Source organism: Microcebus murinus, chromosome 8 (genome assembly GCF_040939455.1).
Source record: "Microcebus murinus isolate Inina chromosome 8, M.murinus_Inina_mat1.0, whole genome shotgun sequence".
NCBI classification, from domain to species: domain Eukaryota; kingdom Metazoa; phylum Chordata; class Mammalia; order Primates; family Cheirogaleidae; genus Microcebus; species Microcebus murinus.
The window spans coordinates 39,368,497-39,392,059 of record NC_134111.1 but is presented as its reverse complement, the minus strand read 5'-3'; the positions used below and the strand labels follow the sequence as shown (position 1 = coordinate 39,392,059).

At 43.9% G+C, this 23,563-nt stretch overlaps 1 protein-coding gene across 7 annotated transcripts in view; it reads right to left on the bottom strand.

The window, feature by feature from the left end:
* TANC1 (tetratricopeptide repeat, ankyrin repeat and coiled-coil containing 1) overlaps window positions 1–23,563 on the bottom strand; it is a 225,168-nt gene that overhangs the window by 44,208 nt on the left and 157,397 nt on the right. For 6 of the 7 annotated variants that reach the window (XM_012745247.3, XM_012745252.3, XM_012745251.3 and 3 more), the window contains 7 exons: window positions 18,028–18,291; window positions 12,422–12,544; window positions 11,151–11,432; window positions 10,144–10,301; window positions 7,570–7,801; window positions 6,197–6,363; window positions 3,867–4,474 (listed from right to left, as the gene is read on the bottom strand). In XM_012745247.3, coding sequence (XP_012600701.2) covers window positions 3,867–4,474; window positions 6,197–6,363; window positions 7,570–7,801; window positions 10,144–10,301; window positions 11,151–11,432; window positions 12,422–12,544; window positions 18,028–18,291 — 1,834 coding nt within the window. The remainder of the gene's footprint in view (window positions 1–3,866; window positions 4,475–6,196; window positions 6,364–7,569; window positions 7,802–10,143; window positions 10,302–11,150; window positions 11,433–12,421; window positions 12,545–18,027; window positions 18,292–23,563) is intronic. The other variant, XM_012745253.3, reaches the window with a different exon arrangement.

Here is a 23,563-nt window from a genome sequence, read left to right as displayed (position 1 = left end):
TAACTACACTGGCGTCCACACCAAGCTGTATCAACAACCTGTCAATGATGGTGCATCCTCAACTGCCAGCTTCTCCAACCTCAGACCTGCCCCCGTCTCCCTGGGAGAGACAGCTACCCCACAAGCTCAACTGCAGAAAACCTAAGCCAGCTCTGTCCCTGCAAAATCTGTCCCCACTGCCTGCCTCTCTTACCTTCCTAAGAGCAATGCCACTCCTGGTTTCTGGGACTTGGAGTCATTTATAGCTCCTCCTCCTAGACTCTGCTCACAGGCCAGGCGTTCCAGCTATCTTGTGTCAGCAGGGCCCATCTCCACCCCACTGCCTCTCCAATCCTGGTCCCCCAGGTCCCTGCTCCTGACTGGGACAGTGGTCCCCACACTCTGCACCCTGCACACTCTATGCCTTCCAAACTCCTGTCCACATGCATGGTCCATGCTCCAGGATGCTCCTGTGACAATAGGTTCTCCAGTGATGAAGGATAAGGGGCCACACTCTCGAGCACAGCCTTCTGCTGGCTCTTCCCACTTTTCTCTTCCATGAATAAAGCTCCAAACTAGATTTGCTGTTGCCAGAACATGGCCTGCCTGTTCTGACGCACTGCCCTCGACAGCTCCTCCTGCCTCTGCAGCCTTGTTCCACATACTAATACCCTATCCAGTCACTCCTCAAGTTAATGCATGGGGACAAGAGGAGATGGGAGGTCGTTCTGGATTATCTAAGAGTGTCTGTGCAACCCTAGGGGACTGCTGGATCCAGGGAATGGTCATCAACAGCTCCTAGCACTCCAGAGAGACATTACGACGTCATGTGGGAACAGACACACACTTAGAAGAAAGAACACCTGGTACTCAGTAGAGTGGCTACATTAACCTACTGTATATTTCAAAATAGCTAGAGGAGAATAATATGAATGTTCCTAGCATAAAATAAAGAATAAATATTTAAGGTGATGGATATCCTAATTACTGGGTTACATGAATGTATTAAATTATCATATATACCCTCAAAATATGTACATCTAATGTGTATTAATAAAAAAATGAATAAAAAAAAAAGATGCTATGTGCCTCCTGAAAGAAGTACTCACCACCACCTATTAAGTACCCTTGCAAAAAAATAATCAAATCTGAGTAAGCCTCCAGATTTAACTATCAGTTTACAGGAAATAGGGGTGAGAGGAACACATGAAAAAACAACACGAGGATACAAAATTCAGACTACAGAAAATCATACAGGACAAACTCCTCAGCTGCTCTTTTTAAATAAATTATGGTGACGGGGAAGAAGTGGGGACGCAATGCCCAAGGGAAACTACAGACTAAAAGAGAGAGAATCAAATGCATTTTATGGACTTTTCAGATCCTGATTTAAACATACTAAAAAAAAAAAGTAGTAGAGAAATTTGAGCATGGCTAAATATTTTGGGATACTGAAGAATTTCTATTAATATTTTAGATGTGGTAATGGCATTGTGGTTAAGTAAGAAAACATCCTTTCTTTTTAAGATGTATGATCAATTGTTTAACATGAAATGTCATGTTTATAACATTTAAATTGATTTAAAGTAAAATGTCATATTTTTAACATGTTATTTAACATACTTCCACAAAAAAAAACATACTCAACAAAACAGATGTAGCAAGTATTGCAAAATGTGAATATGCTTAAGTCTAGGTGATAGGAATGAACACTCAGAAAAACTAACTTCATAATTCTATTCCTGGAATTCTAACCTAAGGAACAATCAAAAATAGGAAGGAAGAAAGGAAAGAAGGGAGGTAGCGGATCCTCTTAAGAACTAATTTAATAGCCACTGTCACTCAGTGAGAAGACACCCATACTTTTTATGGATAAGGAAGTAAGGCTTGGAGGATTTTTGTGCATAAGAAATACACAAGAAGCAATGGATTGAGGACTTGAATCCAGATCTGTAAGGCACCAGGGTGTTCACTATAGGTTTTTATGTTTGTAAGTAACCTAGAAACAACTTAAAGATCCAACAAGGGTATCGTGAAGTACATTGTAGCTTGCCTACTAGGAGGTCTGCATATCCATGAAAAATGAAAATGACACTTTTGTAAGATTTGTAACAGCTTGCTAGGGTGCCTGTGATGTGTTAAACAAAAAAGTAAAAATCAGAAAACAGGACGAGAATTCTAAGAGGGAAATGATGATATGTATAACATTTAAAACGCTGTGGAAAGAGGCAGAAATAAAAAGTGAACTGTCACTGACTGTGGGAGTTGGACTTTTCTCCTATTTTTTCCCCTTTTATAATTAGGGCAAAAACACAACTATTTGGGGTTGGGGAAGAAATGCTACCATCTTTCAAAACCCAACCCGAATGTCACCACACACGTGAAACAGTTTACAGAAATCGCCTCCCCTTTCCCGAAGTCTCACATGCAGCCTGGCCCCTTCCCAGCCACTTTCTGTCTCACCCACCCCAGGCGGGAAGCCCTGGGGAGGAGGGCCTTGCCCCAGGAATTCTCCTATCTGCCGCAGCACTCTGCACAAAGGGGGTCCTCAAAAACCGCTATCAAATTGAATCGGGTAGCTTCTTTCTTGCACCGCTCTATGCACTCTTTTGGGAAAATGCCAACTGGTACCACCCCAGAGGTGAGCACCTCCTTAAATTTTGCACCCTTGGTGCCTCTTTTGACTCCAGGCCCTGCCCCAGGGGTGTCCCCACTGCTCATGAGGACAGCAGATGCCAGCCCTGGCCCATGAGTCACCCACTCTCGGCTCTGCCCTAGGCTGCGTAACCTTCATGGCCGGCCTACCCAAGATAAAGTGGAGCTTCACAAAGACTATAGTCCAACTACTTTAGTCTCAAACCCAGTAACCAACCTACAACCCCTGCTGCAGTCTTTTGATTTGTTTTTATATCTCTACAAACTCAACTATAGCCCACCTTCCTGGGAAAGGATTGGACTTTGCCTAGAAAATAATCTGATTGGTTAGATATGTCACAGCATGTGTTTCACCAACCTATTATGGTCTAGCTAAGTAACCTGGATGTTAGAGTTTATTGCCCCGAACCAGGTTCCAAAGATAACAACAAACCTTCAGTCCAGTGTCACTTAAGAAAATGACAACAGCTACCAGAAACAGCAGCTGGATCTACTAGGTCAACGGTCAGTCGATATTCATGGGGCAGAAGGTGGCTTTGAGGCTCACAAGTGCTTTTTCACCTCTGCATCCCTGGGCCCCGGAAGCCGGTCAAAAGCCCACTACAGTTCTTAGGGGACAGTGAGCAGCCTGCCAGCCCATGTCACTCAAGTAGGGGCAATTCTGACTTAGAGAGCAGAAGCCGTTCGAGACAGCAAAGGTGTAGGCCAAGGCTAGGGTCAGCAGCAGTGGAGGCTTGAGCAAACCCTTCTCTGAAAACATCACACCCTCGAACTCCCCACCTCTCCCCCTAACTGCTACCAGGCCACACCACAGACAGGCTCCCCTCCCCGACCCTCCTGTGATGCAAACAGCCCAGGCAGTGAGCAGAACACGTCCCAGCCCGGCCCCGTCTGCCACACTGAGCGGAACCACAAACAAATATAGCTGGGCGCAGGAGACAGGGATCTGGGAGAGAATGGACATCAGGGAAGAATGGACAGCCAGGCACTGCCCCGTTTCTCTTACATCCGAGTATGCAGAGCAGTCCTAAAATCCTAGCAGTTGAAGGGAAGCAGCTTGTGTATACAAGCAGAGAGAATTCTCATTGCCCCTCCCTCTGCCAAAGTGGGGGGAAAATAAGCAAATAAAAAAGCAAGACTGAATTATTTCAATCTGGGTTGTCTTTCCATGAGAACACGTGAACCAGGTTTGCAATCCTTTCCCCAGCCGCTTGTGAGGTTCGCCGCCGTACCTGGGCTCACACAGGAAGGCTGTGTTTTCCCCGTCCGCTCTCCACACAAGCCACTCCCTGAAGGACGGGTGGCAGAACATGCGGGTTTTGTCTCGCCTCTTGACGAGGAAGCAGGAGAGGGCGTCCATCCTCTGCTGGAAGTCTTCCCACCCCTGCTCCCCCTGGATGTGGCCGGCGTTAATGGCCTGAAAGATCTGCTCGTCTGTCATGGGATGGAGGGACGCGAGGGCCACGTTGAGGATGGGAAGGGCCCTCTCGAAGGCAGCCTGGGTCATGAACTTCATGTTGCACTGCAGCAGATAGAGCTCCGACAGAGACACGGGCACCACCTTGTAGCTGGCGCTCTTGATGACCAGGTGTCCCCTCTGGAAGAGGTCCAGGGTGAGCTTGAGGTACAGGTAGGAGCCGAGGCTCCGCAGCACCAGGTGGCTGCTCACTTTCCCGATGAGGGCAGCGTCGGCCTTGCCGTTCAGGGAGATGTTGCTGAGGATGTCCTGGCTGCTGTGGACCCTGTGCTGGACGTAGGCGTGCAGGTCGCTGTGGATGTCTTTGTTGTCCGGAAAGTCATCTAAGGAAAGCTTGACGAACGGCAGCGCACTTATGATTTCCTGGGGGGGGGGGTGAAAAAAATCCCACAGTGTCACTCCACAGAGATTCCTTTTTTTATTTTAGCAGCATTTCAAACCAGATTCACTAGTTTTCTTTCAAGGAGGATTTTCATGGATTACAGGGACTCATTGTTTCGTATTAAAACGTGTAATAGGATAAGGTGAAGATAAAAAGCTTATGTGAAAGAAATCCTGATGTGAGATGGAATCAGTAAAGTCTCTCCCGAGGACGCAGAGCCAGGCAAGCAAGTAAGAGCCCCACGCAGGCAGTGGCAGCTAAGCCGGTGCCAGTAGGGGCAGTGAGATCCCGCAAGTGACCTACCACCCACAGTCCTTACACTGTGCAGTGGGCTATAGAAACCAACACCGCACATCTCAGAACACGGCCAGATGCTGAGATAAGAGGGAACCCTCCTTGTGCATCAAACACTGGGGCTGTGTAACCCAACCAGGAAGTCTGAGACTGCACCTGGGCTATACCCCAATGACAGGTACCTACTTTGGCATAGCGTGCTATCATGTTTTAAATTGTTTTTGTTTTTTAAGTAAACTTCTAAATTGAAGTATAACATACATACAGAGGCGCACAAACCCTAATTGCACAGTGCCACTGATTTTCACAAAGTCAGATATTCCTGCATAACCAGCACGTAGACAGGGAACATCACCAGTCCCAGAAGACCCTCGCGCCCTTCCTCCCTCCCCCCCATTCCAAAGAGAAGCACTATCTGACACCTGCCAGCACAGAAGAGGTTCGCTTGTCTGGTTTTTTTTTTTTAACCTCACACTATAATTTTAGAAGTGTTTAAGTGTGTATCCTCATTTAAGGCAATAATTTTAGGAAGAGGGCGTAGCACAATTATTATTCCTGTTTTACGTGGATGCTAACCGAACCTCTGAAAACTTACACAGTTAGGAAGTGAAACAAAAGACTCCCGGTTCCTATGCTCTGTTGACTGTCAGATTATGCTTACTGTGTCAAAAACAGCTGAAAAGTATATAAATCAAATGTTCAAAACAACAAACATCAAGTTCAACTGAGGTCTAATTCCAGTTTTAATGAGAAAAAAAATAAAGACAAAAACACCCAAATGCTATTTTAAAATAAATATCATAAAAAAGAGCAAGAATCAAAATCTAATGTCTAAATGTCTTTATACTGAAAAAGTTCAGGTATAGAGGGAGTCAATGGTTAAGAAACAATTTTAGGGTTCAAATGAGGGGGAAGATAGAAAAAGGAAAAAAAAAATCACTCTTGCCCCACTGGGCTGCAAATGCTACCTCAATGTTTAAGTGTTATGAAAAAACAGATCTCCCAGAAGAGGCCTTAAAATCTCTTTCATCCTTCAAAAAAACCAAAAAACAAAACACAGCCACACAGCCCCACTGCAAACCCATGCAAACAACTCCAGCAGGAATATCTGTAAACTCTAGCAGACCTGTTGGCCAGACTTCTCGGATGGCCTCGCACACTGCACGATGGTGACCTGGCTAGACATCAACAAGGAGAAGTGGAGGCACGAGACATCTTGATAAATATGCCTGAGGCTAAAAAGGGCATAGTTTCACCCATGTGGAGCTCTGTGGACTGATTTTTCGAATTCCTAACATAGTTTTCAATTCAGCGACTAAACGGTTTACAATAGCTGAAGTTATCAGTCTTTATCACTGTAAAACTGGAATATGGGGACACAGAAAGAGATTTGAGAATTTTTCAGTTACCTGAAAATTCGCTCGCACAGTCACGATCAACTTCAACCAAGCAGGAAATTTGGAAATAATTTTGGTAATAAATGAAGAAAGTGTATCTCCATAATCAGGTTTATGAAACTCAGCTTCGTTTAAGCCATCTATCAAAATAATGTATTCTTCTTCAGGAATTTTCTGCTCTAAAGGACAAAATCATTTTTTCAAATTAAGAAATTATCCGTATCTGTAAGATGGCACCACCCAGTGTATTTTAATGCACAGTTTAAAGTGTTAGGAGAAACTAAAATAGTTTACATATGGCACGAGAAACGGTTTTCACAGAAGCATATTTTCTATTAAATCCACAATGAACACTGGAGCACAGAGACAAAAGAAACCCAGTTCTCACAGAACAGAAACATGCTGCATTCCACACATCAGCAGAACCCCGGCCATGTATGTAACGCAGCTCTTCATAAACCACCGCCTGCCATGGGCTGGGTGACAGCAAAGACATTAACACGTACAGAGACCAGACCTGGAAAAGATACTAGGTCCCCCCTTAGAACTCTGCAGTGGGTTGCAGGTAAGACGAACTGGCCTTCCACCCCCCCACACTCCTCCTCAGGGCTCACTGTCTGGCCACAAGCCACACAACCACATGGTGGGGAGACCTCTGCCTCACACACCCCATAACAGGGCTGCTTCCCACAAGCCTAAAGCTAATATTCCATTTATTAGTGCCAACCTTCGGCCCAGAGAAGGGAGGCAAAATGACATCTGTTTCAATCTCTCTCTCTCTCTCTCTCTAGCACGTTCTGGTGGAAGTGCTATGTGGGCAGGTAAACAAACTAGTTCAAAAGGTAAGGAGCAAAGGGGAGAGAAGACAGAAAACTGAAAGGCCCACAATGTCACTGACATCCCTTATGTTACAGAATATTCATGGGCAAAAAAAAAAAAATCAAATGGAAACCTGTAGAAATGACTTTAGGTTTCAACTCAACTGAGCGGAGGCTATGGAAAAAACATACACTGGAAAATTCTCCCAAATAATCCACTGTTCCCTGATATCTAAGAGTACAAAATACGTAGGCAATAGTCTTCTAAGGGTGCAAATCATCTTAAGAGCTGCAGTTACCAATTCGCTACTTTGGAACTGTTCAATGGTAGAGTTCATTCTTGTCAGGGATGCTTCATTTAACACTACACCATTGGTGGGGGTGGTAAGGAGGAACTTCGGGGAGATCTGAGGAAGGAGACCAGATGGGCACTGATGCTTCCACATCCTTCCCCGCCCCTCCCCACTCCTACCCCAGGGCTGAGCTGACCACCCTCCTTCTGAGGTCCACCTGGATGTCCCGCACCACCACTGAGAGAGGGGCTTTGTGGGGGCCGCTCCGAGGTACCGTTTCTCAGGCTTGTGAGCGGCTCCAGCACTCCCCTCTTGAAAGCCGCCACTGGGTCCTGCACACAGGATCGGAGGCTCAGCATGCTCTGCAGCTGGGGCTCCTTTATCAGGAGGTCTCTGTAGGCAGCCAGCTGATGGGACCGGCAGAGCAAAGCCGCGATGCTGTGCACGAACTCCGGCACCAGGCACGTGTAGGTGTTATCGGCCTGGCAGTAGTGGTAGGCCACCACCTACGGGGGAAGCAGAGCCGTCAGCGTCACCTCACTCTCTTCACAAAGCTCCTTCTATGATCTCAAACGGGAACACAACTCCGCCCACTCGCTGAGATAACAGGATATGTTGCTTCTACTCCCCAAGACCAAGTCCTTAGTTAGCGTAATCGATCCATTTATCCCCTCCTTCATCTGTGTGCTTTGCAGACCTTTAACTGAATCCACAAATCCACCTTGATTAGCACAAAAATCAGCACAAGTTACTCTGCACTAAATTAATAAAAAGCCACTCATAAAACCTAAACCCTATCCTGGCTTAAAAAGCAATTCCAAGCCATCCCAATGTCCTCAACATTAAAGAGTACCATCCAGGCCAGGCATGGTGGCGCACACCTGTAGTCCTAGCTACCTGGAAGGCTGAGGTGGGAGGAGGATGGCTTGAGCCCAGGAGGTCAAGGCTGTAGTGAGCTATGATTGTGCCACTGCCCTCCAGCCTGGGTGATAGAATGAGACCCTGTCTCTTTAAAAAAAAAAAAAAAGTGTCTTCTTCACACAGAGATCACATTTCTGATCTCAAGAGCAGCAGCACCTCTTTAGGAAATCTTTTTGCTGAGCCCAAAAGGTGGAAGATAAAGTTGGTGGCTCTGAAACCCGGGTTGTAGAGTCATAGCTGTTCTTCCCCACTGGCAGAGGAGCCCAAGCCCTCAGCCTCTTTCCTCATACCCACGTTTCATCAAGAGACACTGTGCAGTTCAACAGGGACATTATCTGAAGAATGGAAATCAGAAACTGCAAGCTTCTGCCTTTCGTGTGAAGAGACAAGGAGGAGGAGAGAGGAGCTGCCCAAGTACCGAGAGGATGAGGAGTGGTCCCCACACAAGGGATCTGCAGCAGTTGCAGGTTACTGGTTAAGAGAGACCCAAAGAAAGGGTCAGATGCAGAAGTCATTGGAACGAGTGGGAGGTATGCTGCAGATAAATGAAAAATCCAGTGCTTTCCCAAATGAGGAGGAAAGCAGGAACGTAAGTACAGGTAAGGAGTGCAAAAAAGGGGCAAACACACTTGTGCGAAGGGCTGTGTGTTTTTCAGAAGCGTCTGAGTCACGGCCATCCCAGCCCCTGCAGGAAGGGGGACAAGACCACCAGCCACAGTTCCTTGCTGAGGGCAGCTGACACTGAGGGTAAATGTCTTGCCAGGGTGACAGAGTCAATCAAAGATTTGGGATTAGACCCCAGGGCTGCAGACTCTTCAAAAGCAGGGAGCAAGCATCTATGTACAGCAGCTTTCCTCAGGCCAGCCTGGAACTGCCAGGAAACTCCTGGTTTGGATCAAACTTATCATCAACACTCAGAGGAAAGCTGACTGCTCTTCAGCTCTCACCTGGACAGAGATTAGCAGGGACACAGGTGAGGACTCTGTGAGCTTGTGCAAACCACCATGAGACATTCAGTGCCACGGTCTTGCCCACGGTGTTTGACAAAAGCAGCTTGGCAACCCAACAGTGGTCATAAAATCAACTTGAAGCCACAGAGTTTTGTTTTTTTTTAAATGTAATAAAGTGAATATAAATTACCAGAGTGTATTATGGGATAAAAGAATAAGCATAGTTTTGTAGTGCTTCTGCTCCAGTTGTGTGTGTAATTACGTGTGCGTATTAGGGCAGAGCGGTATTTGCGCCAGTTCCTCTGCACCAGCCCCACCCCCGGGTCTCCCCACAAGGTGGGTCTCATCGCTGCCCATCTCTGGGGTTCTCCAGCTCCACCAACTCACACCACGGTTGCCAAGGGAGACCCGCACGGCTCACCAAGGGCAAGAGATGTAACTGCCTTAATGCAGGAGGGTGGCTTATGAACCAGCGATGGATGCTGAGCGGAAGAAAAATTTCAGAAGGACCCTGATGACCACAAATTTAAGGAAGGGAAAGTCAACTAAAGTGTCTTTTACAACTTCACAAGTAACCTCTGACAGAAAGCTGCAGGAGACAAATGCCCCAGGCAACAGCGTGCAGGCAGAAGAGGTCTGGGTCTGGTTAAAAGCTCCCCATCTCTGCTCACACATCAAATTAAGGTAAGTGTGTGCTTATAAGGATGGTTTTGTGGTGAGTACACAGATGTCTTCTGATGCTCTGAGGAACTCTCTCAATCCATTGTATAAGAGATCCACCGCTAATGTCTTAAGATAGATACTTATTTTCTTTTACCTCTTTTATTTGGCATACTTTATCACAATTTTATCAAAAGCTTAGGCAGCTGTCTCTGTTTCAAGATTCCTTTTCCCCTTCACTTCTCAGAAACCAAACTAGAAAATCTCTCTTCCTCTCTCTCTATCTGGAAGGCTCCCATAAAACAAGAGCAGATTACCTTAGAAGCAAGGTATTTCACCGCATCCTCTCTTGGCCTCTGGTTTTCAGGAGTACCAGACCCAGCTCCAGGAGGAATTTTCGTCGTGCTGGAAGCACTTGTAGAAGAACTCGGTGAGAGCAATGGAGTGAAAGGAAGGTCCTGGGTGGGGTCCGAGGCTGCAGAGAAAAGACCCATTTCATGTTTGCATCAACATAGGAGTAGGGTGGGATATTGAACGTATTTCTTTTTTTTTTTTTTATTTTGGCATATTATGGGGGTACAGATTTTAAGGTTTCAATAAATGCCCATTTCCCCCCTCCCCCCAAATGAACGTATTTCTTGATTAGCCCTAGAGAGTATTTTAACAGGTAAAGAGGGAACATGGTCCAAAATTCAAAGGTCCAAGTGAGAGCACAAGTCCCCCACCCTGGAGAACTAGTTTCCAATTTCCTTTATTAAATTCTTTTGGATTAAAAAAAATCTCATATGGCTCACCTGTTCTTATTCACCATGTTTAGAGACATTCTCTTTCTAATGGGGTTACTGCATATGAAATACACAGTGAACAGTCAAATATTTGGCTACTGTATGTCATACCTAACTTAGTCTTTATAGTTTTAGCAAATTCAGTATAGAATACAAAGCCTGTGGTGAACAGGGTACAAAAGAATTCTACAGTAGACTCCATCTGGCTTGTTCTGCCCGAGGTCCAGCCCATGGTCTTAGGACCAAGCATTCCTCAGGGCACTTGATCAGGCCTCACGGCCCCACCTCTGCCTGTATTAAGAGGGAGCGAGGGGTTGCAGTTCAGGAGGACATCAGGAAACACTGGCCTTACCCCAGAGTAGAGCCAAATATATACTACAACAGATGAAGTATTCAAATAATTCATTTAACATGTGATTGCAAACCAAATATAGTAGTTGGAACTTCAGGAAAATTGGTAATTTCTGTCTATCTGAACAGCAATTTCCTCCCTCTATCTCATATTAATCAACTAGACAAGAAGTTAAGTGTGGACATACCTTTCGGTGATGAACTGGGGCTGCTGGAAGCAATCTGCCTCATGCGGCTTCCGTGGCAGCTCAGCGCTACCAACTTGGAAATGATCGCAGTCTTCCCAAATCCCACATTTCCAACAACCACCGCGCCTTTGTTTTCTGCCAGTTCTGTGTTCCTCAAGTTTTCTTCTATCTGGTGAAAGAGCCAATCTCTTCCCACAAACACAGAGTCTGTCGTTATGCTTGGTACTTCGAACAACAGGGGTTTCAACAAAATGTCTTGCGGCTTGTAGGGAGCAAATCGTGCTTAAAAAAAAAAAGAGCATTATTCTAGAAGAATGTCATAATTTTATATGCTAAGAAACTCAATATATCATTGCTTGTGTGTTACACTTAGTACAACCTCCAGTTTCACCCCATAAGGGATCTGTAAGTATTTCCAATCTGGTTCTATTCATACTTCTGCAATATCTCATTTATCATACCCTACTTGTCCTACAAAGTGTCCTCTTAAAATGACTTCCTAGTCCTTTCATGCCTCTGAGTTATTCTCATGCTCAAGGCAGACACACAGCAGATGAGAGAAAGCAATGCAAGGGGTCAAACCATGTCTCACTGGTTGACCTGAAACCATATTTAAGACACGTTTCTTCCCTACTGTATGGGTAAAATAGAAATATGTTTTCTCTAATGATTACAACAGCTCTCATCTGGGCATGATGACACTTTGCCCACACGGTGGGCTGCTGTGCACACAAATGCATGTTACAGGTGACTCAGGACATGGGTGATTCAGTCCGAGGAACTGAAACAATGCTGATTCTTTGTCAGTAACAAAAAAATCTACCGAGTGTTAAACTACCCCTCACTTCAAAATAACTGTGGAAATCAATTCCGGAAGCAAGTTAATCACATATTTTAAAGCAGCAGCTCAAAACTGTTGAGGATGGCCTCCTAGCACACCTCACACTTTCCATCATGTTTTAAAAACAGTTTATTTAAATCAGGGGTCCTCAAACTGCGGCCCGCCCAGGACATTTATCTGGCCTGCAGGGTGTTTTTGCCGCCGCTGCCTGTCCTGCTTAGCAGCCGACTCGTCCCAGGCCCACAGTGCGCATGTGTGGAATGTGCGCCGCACTCGCCAACGGCCCTCCAACGGTCTGAGGGACAGTGAACTGGCCCCCTGTTTAAAAAGTTTGAGGACCCCTGGGTTAAATGCTGGTTATCACAGACTTTCAATGTTTCGTGAATGAGCTCGTCACAGCCATTATCACAGTGGATGCAAGGATAAATACCTTTAGCTTCCTGGGCCCTACCTCCAGCCGTATTGTGCCACGGTAATCTAATCGACGTTCGTAGAGGAGCATTTCTCTGCCCATCTAAATAACTCAGATCTTCCAATTTGGTTGAGCTTGTTGCTGCAATATTAAATTGAAGTTTAGTCTCTTCAAAGTTGAGTTTAAAGAAATACCTAAGCTACTACAAGTCATAAATTACTAGGCAATTCACAGTTTAGGCTTTCAGCAAAATTTACTTTTAAGGTGGATTTTGGTTTTGTTTGCCCCAGTTTATTTTTTCTGGCAATATTCTTAATTGAAAAGTGGTTAAAATCTAAACGCTCCTTATTCTTAAATCAAAATTATGTTGACATGACTGCCAGAATCCTCCGTTATTTCTGGAAGGTGACAGATTTTACTATAAATTGTTTTATGAAGAAATCTGACAATCACATGTCACAGAGTACAGCTTCAGTACTTACTGCAAACATGTGGCATGGTACTAGCGTCTTCTCTGCAGCTCTGGGAAGCTTTCTGCTGTTTGGAATTCCAACCTTGTTAATTAAATGAGCAGATTCTGCATGTATAATTCCATAGTACCCAGAACACTAAAAGCTCTCGGCTGTAATAGTTATAACATATTTCTAAGCTTTAAATATATGCAGATATGTAAATCTATTATATATGATACTATTCTAGGTATATATATGTATATATTTCTTAAAATTCTAAAAATGTTCACCTCTGACCAAATCAGTAAGATTCATTGCACATAGGTAACTGTTAAAAAGTATGAAGGATCTATTCCGACATACACACAAGTTGGATTCTTGTGTGTATTCTCTGATTCTCAGCAAACCTTAGAAGCACACATACACAGTACATATTTTTGCCTTGAAAAACCCCTCCACTTGTTTTATACATACATCCTAGGTGACAATGAGAAAAATTTAAATAGAATTAACCTAATTTGGTTTGTGGCTTATGTGGCCCAACATAAAGTATTGCTGATCCTAGATGTATGATTATCTTCCAGGGTACTAAAACATACACATGCTTTGAGGGCAAATGAGGAGGCTAGTGGGAGTCACACTGCAAGGGTAAAAGGCTTTTCAGGACTGATGAAATCTTTAGTGTGACCAAGCTGCAAGAGAGAAGTCAAGTTGGGACATCTGGCTTCCAAAAACCCTCTGGCTACCCCCTACAGGCTGTGACCCAGCGTCCAGCTGTTGACTGGCACCATTAGTTTGACCAGAGCCCTTCCTATTTCCCCTCCTAAGGTTTCAGTCCTCCTCTTCCACACTGTCCACATCAAACCTGCTTATCTTTTCACTTAACAAGCCACCTGGGTGGCTCCAGCCTGACTCTGTGATGGCATATCCCCTCTTGCTGCATCCCCGAAGGGACAATCAAACATGTGCCCTACCTACTTACCTTCCCAGCCATCAGAGAAACATCTGCAACCCTGACTTCACAACAGCTTACACCTTTGCTTCTATATCCTTTTGGTGTATATCCACAGCCTCTATACACCGTGCACATGTTTAAGCGAATACTCCATGCAGTTACCACGCAATTCTCCCCCATTCCCAGATAATTCCTTATGCAGGACTTACAAATGGACCCGATGAATGGTAATCCAATGGCAGCCTCTAGCTTCACTCCAGGTCCTTCATAACCAGGATGTGTGAAACTTCCTGGAGGGCTAACAGGACTGGATCTGTTCCCCCACAACCCTGGCCCCCCAGTCTCCCAACAGGAACACAGCTTAGAACACATTGCTAGGCTCCTGCCCAAGTCACAGGACTCTGACCCCTTCTCCTCGCATGTCTCATGGTAAGTGTGCCCATTGCAGCCCGTGTAAAAGCGGCAGGCAGCCACAGCCATAACCCACAACTCATTTCAGAGCTGAATAGTCATGAACATCTGACGTGTTGTCTCAGCCCTAGAGAACACAAAGATCCTTAGAGCCTCTAAAGGGTTTCCTATTTTTTCTCTTCCTGACCCTTTAAAATATAACATTCGATTCATAGTTTTGTGACAACTGAAAGGATTAAAAACACACAACTATAAAGGACATTCCAAAGGAAGGATTGCAAAAAATGCCTCATCTGACACAGATGCAGGAGATGGTGAGATTTTAAATGCTTCTGTTTTCAGATTTCCAGTGACCAGAGCTTTAGCTCCAAGGAGTGCAACAGAGCAGCCTCAACAACCCTTGTAGCTCTTGGCTGATTCTCGGTTTCAAACAGGATTCAGCTGAAAGTTACAGCAAGGTCCCAAGCCACCAGCTACCTTCACTTTCTACCCTCTCCTCTCCAGTGACAGAGACACCAGCAAGCAGGAACAGGGAAGCTTCAGCAGCTTAACTATGCGTCCAGGTGTTGTTCCCCACCCAGCAGGTGACGTGGGCCATTCTGCCTCCTTAGACATGTCCACAGCAGATTCTCAGACATTACTTGTGCGAGAGTCAGACTCACGTTCAGTATTTAGTGATAAATGCTTTCAACATCCTAAACACTATTCAGGGCCAAGAAAAACCAGAGGTAAAGCAATAATTTCATGCTGCAATAAACTTACTGCTAACATCTCTACAATTAAATTAATTATACACTTATTGCACACACACATACTGTGTCTAATATCTGGGTAAGAAGCACATTTCAAAATGCTGAGGAAAGAGTTTGTTTTTTAGGGGGAGTGGGAGGGAAGGGGGAGAGTTCTCTAAGCTGAACAAAGAGGAACATCTGCTAAAATTGTGGACTAACCTATGAAAGGTAAATGCCATTAAGTCCAGGGAAATTACCAGTTAAGAGTTTCAAGAAAATTAGATGGTAATTGTGTTTGCTGGTTTCCTGGAAAATTAAATAGGGTTCTGTAATCTATTCAAAGTAAAGGGGGAAAAAGTAAAAAAATAGTAGAAAATAGTAAAAAAGTAAATAATAAAAAAGTAAAAAATAGTAGAACACATTCCCCAAATTCTAGATGATCTAAAATACTTTTAAAGGCTTCACATTCTGTTTTTCAATAAAGGAAAAAAGGTGTCCATGTCATATATTTTGATGTGACACAGAGCTTTCCAAATCAATCCCATTCTAACAAACACCTTTACAAAGAAAATCTATGTAGTGTAATAATCTCTAAACCTAGTCAACTTATTTTTATGATATTTGATTTAAAAAAAATTGTCACTTGACTACACAGTCAACAGACAACTACAGTTCTGCAGCAGGCTTGATGACTGAAGGCTGACAACCTCAGGACCTGGCTCTGCACCTCACCTCCCAGGCCAGTCTTGTGAATGCACCTGGCATCACCCTCTTCCTTCACCTGCCAGTCCTCACTCTGTCCTCATGCACCAAAACACCTTTCCTACCAAATAGCAATTTGTGTTTATATGGATCTTAACATGCAAATACTTCTGAGAGACTTCAGTATCTGGTCCTTCACATATTATTTCAATCCTTCTAGCACCAAGTGTTGTCTGCTGCCTTGTTTCTAGTAGCCTGCCTTCTCATCACTAAATAAACAGCGCTGCATATAGTCTCTACAAACCGAATCTTATGCTTTTCAATGATACTTGAAAAATCCTGCCATTCCCTCTTAACTGAGGCTCAGCTTTAGGGTCAGGAAGGTGGGCCATGAAGAATCTTCCAGACTCCTGGCTTGTTAACAGATACTGTGAGGTACGGTATTTGCCTATTTCCTTTCAAATATGCATTTAGCTTTAAAAATATGCAGCACAGAAGAAATGAGCAAACCCATTAGGCCAGGTAGACTCTGCTCAAATCCAGAGGTAAAACCTTCCCAGTTCCATAGGAGGTCTAGCTCAAGGGCATACGTAGAAGCTAATGAATGAGCACAGCAGAAATCAGAAAGCTCTGCTCTATAATCACAGCAGTCTTCTGGAAAAGCTCAGGTCACACCCACTGTCACTTCGCATGGCAGGAGACCACACAAAAGAACATCAAGCAGAAAACAGAACCCCAAAAGGGATGCTTTTAACACTTAAAATTAATGTATTAATCTTTTCTAATTTTAAAACAGCTTGATTAAATTGAATGCAAGTTTGCTATTTGGTTAAAGTTGAAAAGCTATCAAGTTCTGGGATAATACAAATGACCCATTCATCACAACTAGGTAAATACGATTTAAAACGCCTTGGGTGCAACATATTATGTTAAAGGTGGTGAACCGGTAGAGGGAGAACCAAAAGCTTGTGGAAGAGCCATCAGTCAATACACATAACGTTCTCCAGGAACAGACATGCCAAATCCCTCCTCTGGAACAAGGCCATTTTAACTTCCTTTGAAAGTGAATTAGAGTTGTGCCTCAGAACTTTTCCATTAGGGACATTTATTTATCAGCTGCTTCAGAGTTCCATTGTAAAACACCCAACAACAGCCAGAGTGACCCACCACATCCTGAGAGCCTAATATAAATTACAGAGAAATCCTCTGATGTAGCAAAAGAGAATCTGGGTCCATGCATTAGTAGGAGAGAGATTCTAAGTGCTACACTGATAACAAAGAGTGACTGTAACAAGTTCCTCTTCTAAATTCAGCCTAAAAGCCTGAAGTTTAGAAACTCAAGACCTTAAAAATAGGCACCATGGCTCAGATGCAGAGAATTCTTTCCCCATCCATCCCAAACCATAACCTTCCCTTGTTTGTTACCCACTCAAGACTAGTTCCAGTAACCCCCCAACCCCAATGGGCTCCCAGGATACCAAAATCTTTGGATGCTCAAGTCCTTTATATAAAATGGCATTGTGTTTGCTTATCACCTATGCATATCCTCCTATATACTTCAAATCATCTCTAGGTTACTTATGATACCCAATACAATGTAAATGCTATGTAAATAGCTGGTATACTGTATTTTTAAATTTGTATTATTTTTATTGTTGTATTATTTTTTTTTTTCTTGAATATTTTCAATCTGTGGTTGGCTGAATCCAAAGATGCAGAACCCTCGGATCTGGAGGGCCGACTGCACTCTCCTTGCTTGACAGCCACCTGCTGACCAGTCCAGCTATCGACAGTGACCGACATTTGTTCTCTTAGTTCCAGCGGCTGCATCTTGCTAAGGCATCTGTCTTGCTATTTTCATTTCTTTGATTGGGACCTCTCACTTCCACTGCTTCTGTTTTAAGCTGTGAGCTCCGCTACAATTAAATTGCACGGAAATTCAACCTCCAGTCTGTAGGATGGGCCCCAATTACACAAAAATAAGTTTGAAAGCTGGATTCAAAATTCTTTGAGCTGCTATTAATAAACTCAGTCTAAACAATAATTCCCGCTTACCAAAAGTCATGAAGGTACTCAGGTTTAAAACAACAAAACCCAAGAGGAGAGTTTTTTATACTTTCTTCCCTTATACACAAAGAGCCACATAGTCCAAATCATAGATTTAAAGAATTCCATAGTAGAAAGATCACTTAGACCATTAAGTACAACCTTATTGTGTTTACAGATGGGTAAACTGAGGCCTAAAAAAGGTCATTGCCCGATCCAAGATCACAAAGCTGGCTTGTGTCTGGATTAGACTCCCACATGAAGACAGCGAACACAGGACACCTCAGTCTCGTGAGAGAACCCTTCCAGGGAGAGGTGTGGCCTTACCTGCAACTGAGTTGGGCCGTGGCATTATTAGTGAGCTGGAGCTCTGAGAATAAGGGACTGGACCATCTCCAGCTGCGGATTCCGCTTTGGGCAGCACGCTCTCCGCTGACCCAGTGGTCTCCTCTTCTGCCACTGGGGAGCAGTTATCTGCCCTGCGATCAGGAAGCACTCCCTTCTGAACCCCTAACCTTAGGCTTCCATCTTTATTCCATTCCAAACTGGAGCCACTCCGGTCATCATTTTCGGATGAACTTGTAATTGTGGCTGAAATGAGAGACCAAAATACTTTGAAGGAGGCCAGGCATGGCTGGGGCTATCTATTGAGAGTTAAAACACACACTGCCCTCCCCAGGATCAATGGAAAGTTTTCCAGTCCACAAAGATTTTTATCAAAGTATGTTGATATTCTGGTAAATCAGAAGAACATTGCTTATCAGGGGAAAGAAACTGCTAAATCACTTTACAGAGAAGGGGGGAAAAAACTCCAATAGGAAGATAATGAAAAAAACTCTCAGATACTTTTTAGACAGTTAACAGTAAATCTATATAATTTGGAGATAATGTATCCTTTCTTTTTAACAAAGATGAATTGCTCAGGAAAGAATTCCTATCTCATTAAACTCCTTTGAACCTTTAAGTATACTTCCCAAATGAACAACATTTGTTGGGGGATGGGGTGTGGGGACAATCAACAAAACGGTTAATGCAGAAAAGATGCAGGATAAAATCTACAGAAACAAAAACACAATTATAAAGTCAAGCAGAGAGTTTGATCCTTAAAGTTTATACCATCTGTTCAAGATGGTCCAGAGAGGCTGACTAGACTTAGTTCTTCAGCAGCGATGGAAAACCTTCAGGTAAGCAGCCCAGGGAAAGTACCAGCATGGGAAACTATGCTATGATTGGAGAATTAAATTTAACCTGTAGGAAAAAAAAAAACAACAAACAGCCTGGGGATGGGGGGAGGTAGGAAAAAACCTTTTGCAAACATCTCTTGCAAAACAGCAGGAGGAAAATGACCAAAGAAAGAAGCAATACTCACCCTACATAGCTTCTACAAAGAGCCACTTCTAATTTAAAGACATGGAGCCGTATGGGATCCCCTTGCCACAGGTCACTGGGCCACTCACACTGCCCCACTGTTGACCTAACGCTGGCTTGTGTCCTTGAAAACAGGGGCCATGTGCACTGACCCCTCTGTTCCCTATTAAATCCTAGTAGCCCAGGCCCTTGACTGCAAGCCTGCTAAATGGGAGTACGCCAGGCCAAAGTGCGTTCAGAACCCAGCTGCCTGGATTAAGCTGCTTTATCAACACCCTGTGATGATTTGTACTTTTATCAGCAGACTGGTGAATTAGCTCAAACAGAGTCAGTTATTTAGGATCAAAGGGCCTGAAGGAGTTTGGTTTTGTTTATTTTTACAACAGCGCTTTAAGATTTGGAAGTAAAGACAAAACAATTTCCTTGCATGTGACCGCAGGACATCCTAAGGCTGTCTCTGATCCTCCTGCGTCTGCAGCCTGGACTTACCATCCTCTGGTTGCCTCCCTATTTAAAAATCCCAGCTACACACGGAAGCCTCCCTTAGAGTGTCTACAGCAATCTTTTCTTTTCTCAACAGCACAGAGCCTGACGCACAGTGTAGGTGCTCAATAAATGTTTGCTTATTGAAAGAATGAGCAAACAAACAGACTTCGTTTCCATCGTAGGCAGAGACACTACACTTAACGCCACTGTTAACAGTTTCAGATTGTTCGTGCTATGTCTCTAATAGAAACATAAGCTGACTTGGGATGGAGTTTATCACATCTTTTGAGTAGACTCCCAGTATTGCCAAGTGTTCTATCAGCAGTATTAAACCATACCTCTACCTTGGAAAATACAGGATTCACGGCGTTTTTAAATGGACCGTTAACATGAGCATACATATATAAGCAAATGTGACTCTTTCCATCATAAAAATGCCAATGGTGATGGTGACAGCAGCAGCTAACATTTATTGAAGGTTGTTTACTACATGCTAGGGACTGTTCTAATGCTTTACAGAAATGGTTTAATTTATTAAGAAGTTTATTGCTTATTAGTGGTAATTATTAATGGCAACCCTATTAATAAGTATAAAAATACAGGCGGTCCTGTAACACAGATTATACCATAAACTTTCATTTATTAAGTCCAGTGTTTGCAACTCAGAAGACTTTTCTCAGACTTACCATAATAAGTTAGGTTCTCAGGCTACCCCAACATCTAAATGAGAGAAAAAGTTCCAGACCAGGGGTGGGGGTGATTTGTTTGGATTTGTTAGGGAGCACATGTTTAGAAGTTGAAAAATAAACACAAGCCAAAGTACGCTAAGTGCCAAGCACTTGTGTGCTCAAAACCCCAAGGGTCTGAGTCCTATGACCTTAAGCAGTGGGAACAGAGACTTCCTGTCACAAGTGACATTATGGAAAGCAGGACCTCAGGGCCCCAGGCAGAAGCTGAAGAGAGCTGGGAAAGCCCCGTGAGAGCTCCTGGACTGCAGGACAGGCTGAAGGCCCAGCGTTCACTGCAGGGCCACTATATGCCCAGGATCTGACGGGAGGAAACGAGCAGGTCTCAGCTGTGAGAGGAAGGAAAACGGGTGGGGGAAGAAGGCTTCCAGCTGCAGGAACGGTGCCTGGGCTGAGTAGTCCCAGATGGTATAGCCATTTCGAAAGGAAAGTACTGAGCGGTGTTTTAAGCAGGAGACTCTAGAGCCCTCCCACTGCCCTTAGTTCAGGTGAGGAGACGTTCTTTCCGAGGTCCACATTCCCCGGGGCTCTGAGGGGCCAGGAGGCTAGAAAATCTGAGGCCACGGGCCTTCCCGAGAAGATGCCCCACTCCATAGATACTCCTCCCTGGAACACAAAACCAGATGCAGCCTACACAGCCTGAATCCTGGACGGTGCATGTCCACTTTGGCTCCACTACAGCTAAGCGCTGAAGCAGACTGGGCGGGGCAGACAGTGGCCCAATGAGTCCGGTTTCCCCAACCTAAGAAGCAACCACACCGGCAGATCCGCGGTCTCTCAAGAGAAAGCTGGTTCTTCCAATAAATGACAGGCTACCCTAACGTCTTTCTTGCAGGCTAACAGAAACTCAAATTCCTAATGAGGTTAACCCCATCAACTCTCAAGAATGCGCCTATGTAGACACACACACACAACTAGGGCAACGTCCTAACAGTGGTGACTTTTTTTTTAACCTCTACAAAATAAGTTGCTATTTGACATTTCCCAGAGACTGGATAATTTTTTTTTTTTTTGAGACAGTGTCTCGCTCTGTTGTCCCGGGGAAGAGTGCCGTGGCGTCAGCCTAGCTTACAGCAACCTCAAACTCCCGGGCTCAAGCGATCCTCCTGCCTCAGCCTCCCGAGTAGCTGGGACTACAGGCATGCGCCACCAAGCCCCTGGCTAATTTTTTCTATATATTTTTAGTTGGCCAATTAATTCTTTCTATTTTTCAGTAGAGACGGGGGCTCACTCTTGTTCAGGCTGGTTTCAAACTCCTGACCTCGAGCCATCCGCCCGCCTCGGCCTCAGTGCTAGGATTACAGGTGTGAGCCACAGCGCCTGGCCTGCATAATCGTTAAATTTCGCTAAAAACTAAAAAATTCTAACATTTTATCCCTTCAACTAGTATGGATGATAGCTTTTGTTAATTATTGCCATCATTACCCCAGTTCAGTCTCAACCACGCTTCCAGCACACAGATTCTGAAACATGAGTACTTATCAAGCCTTAAGCTTTATCAAGCTGGGAGGTGAGGCTGTGCCTTACAATTTAGCATCAAATTAGTTTGGTACTGCTCATTGATTCACATGTGCTATTTCTGACTCTCCACATAGGCTGAAAATTCCTTTTAGCCCCAGGGGTGGGGTCTTTTCTTTCTCTGTACTAGTACACAGGGCTGGAATACTTCCAAAGTACTTTCTTAATATACTAGGGCAAATACCTGATCACCACAACTGTGAAAGGAGGTAGACAGGCTGAGAACCACCAACCTCTCTTTATAGGTACAAAACGGATTCAGGAAAACCTGATCTCACACACACACACACGCAAGCACATGCATGGTTAGTGGTATATCCAACACTAATCCTCTGACAATACACACTGTGTATTTTTAAAAGACCCTTTGGCTTGCACAAGGCTCAACATGGAAAAGGAGTTTTTTTTAAGTATACATGGCTAAAAAATAGTTTGCAGCTCATGAAGTCTGCCTCGTTAAAAAGTCATGCACTCAGTCATCCAATGTTTTGCTACCTTACAGCTCTGAAATAAGACTGTATTCTTTCTTCTCCTTCCCAACTTTTTAAAACCTCCTCTTCAACTTCTGATGATTCTATGTTGAATGTACACTTAAAAGAGTCAATAGCAAAAAAAACAGTGTAGGTCCAGGGTCTTGAAAGTTACTTTGGTGGGATCTAAATCAAGTTACAGTTTTAAAAGAAAGCTAAACTGTCTACAGTGTTAGTCCAGAAAGGTTTAGGAGCTAAAAGCCAATGATATCAAATATATGCCACACAGAGCAGAATTCTCTTTGAGCTACAGGGAAGATAAGAGGTGAAAGGTGAGAGGGGCTTGGGTGATAATCTTGGTTTCTCCCCTTTTGAGGTCCCACAAGGAGGAGGTATGTCTCTCTGGACCTGGTACCAGGAACGAGTATTTGATGGCATTTCTCTCTTTCCACTGGCTACTAGGAAACTTAAAACTTTCTGCCCACTTAGAAGACAAATGAATAAAATCTTAAGCACCTGACTCTTGACTGCATCTTTTCTTTTGCTCCCATTTCCTTTCCTCAACTCATCCTTTCACCGAAAAAGAAAAATCTTGGTTTACTAAACGTCTATTTGTGAGCATTTCTAATTCACCAGGGAGGAAACAACAATGATAGTGGCCAAGGTGATTATCACAACAGTGCTTACTACGTGCCAGGCTCTGTTCTATGCATGTGCCATATCTCCACTCACTGAATCCCTGGAACAACCCTACAGACAGCAAAGCCCCAGAACACCCCAAGTCGCGGTGTATTCCAGAAAGGTGCTCTATACTGTTCTGATCATGCCACACTAGTAACAGAAAATCTGGGGCATGCATCCCATATACATGTATTTCTAAATTTTGTACATATAGTACCCTAATTTATTGTAATAAAATACATAAAAATATACATTTTGAAACAATGAGGGAAAAAAACCCAGAAATTGAAATTTTCTTCATGCACTCCATAAATAGTCTGATGTAGCCCTCATTTTCCAAATGAGGGCTCTATAGAATAGTCTTGTCCTTCCTCAGGTTGTGGAGAAAATTAGATATGAGGATGCATGTAAAGTGCCTCACATATCCTGAGTACTCAAGAACATTTTCCTCCCCAAATAACTGAAGAAAATTAAAATGTTGCTTAAAAAACCCCAAACATTTTTTAACCTCTACATTCAGTTTAATGTTTGACAGGAAGAATTTAAAACACTGGACCAATGAATTAAAGATCAGACAAGAAAAGAACATAATGG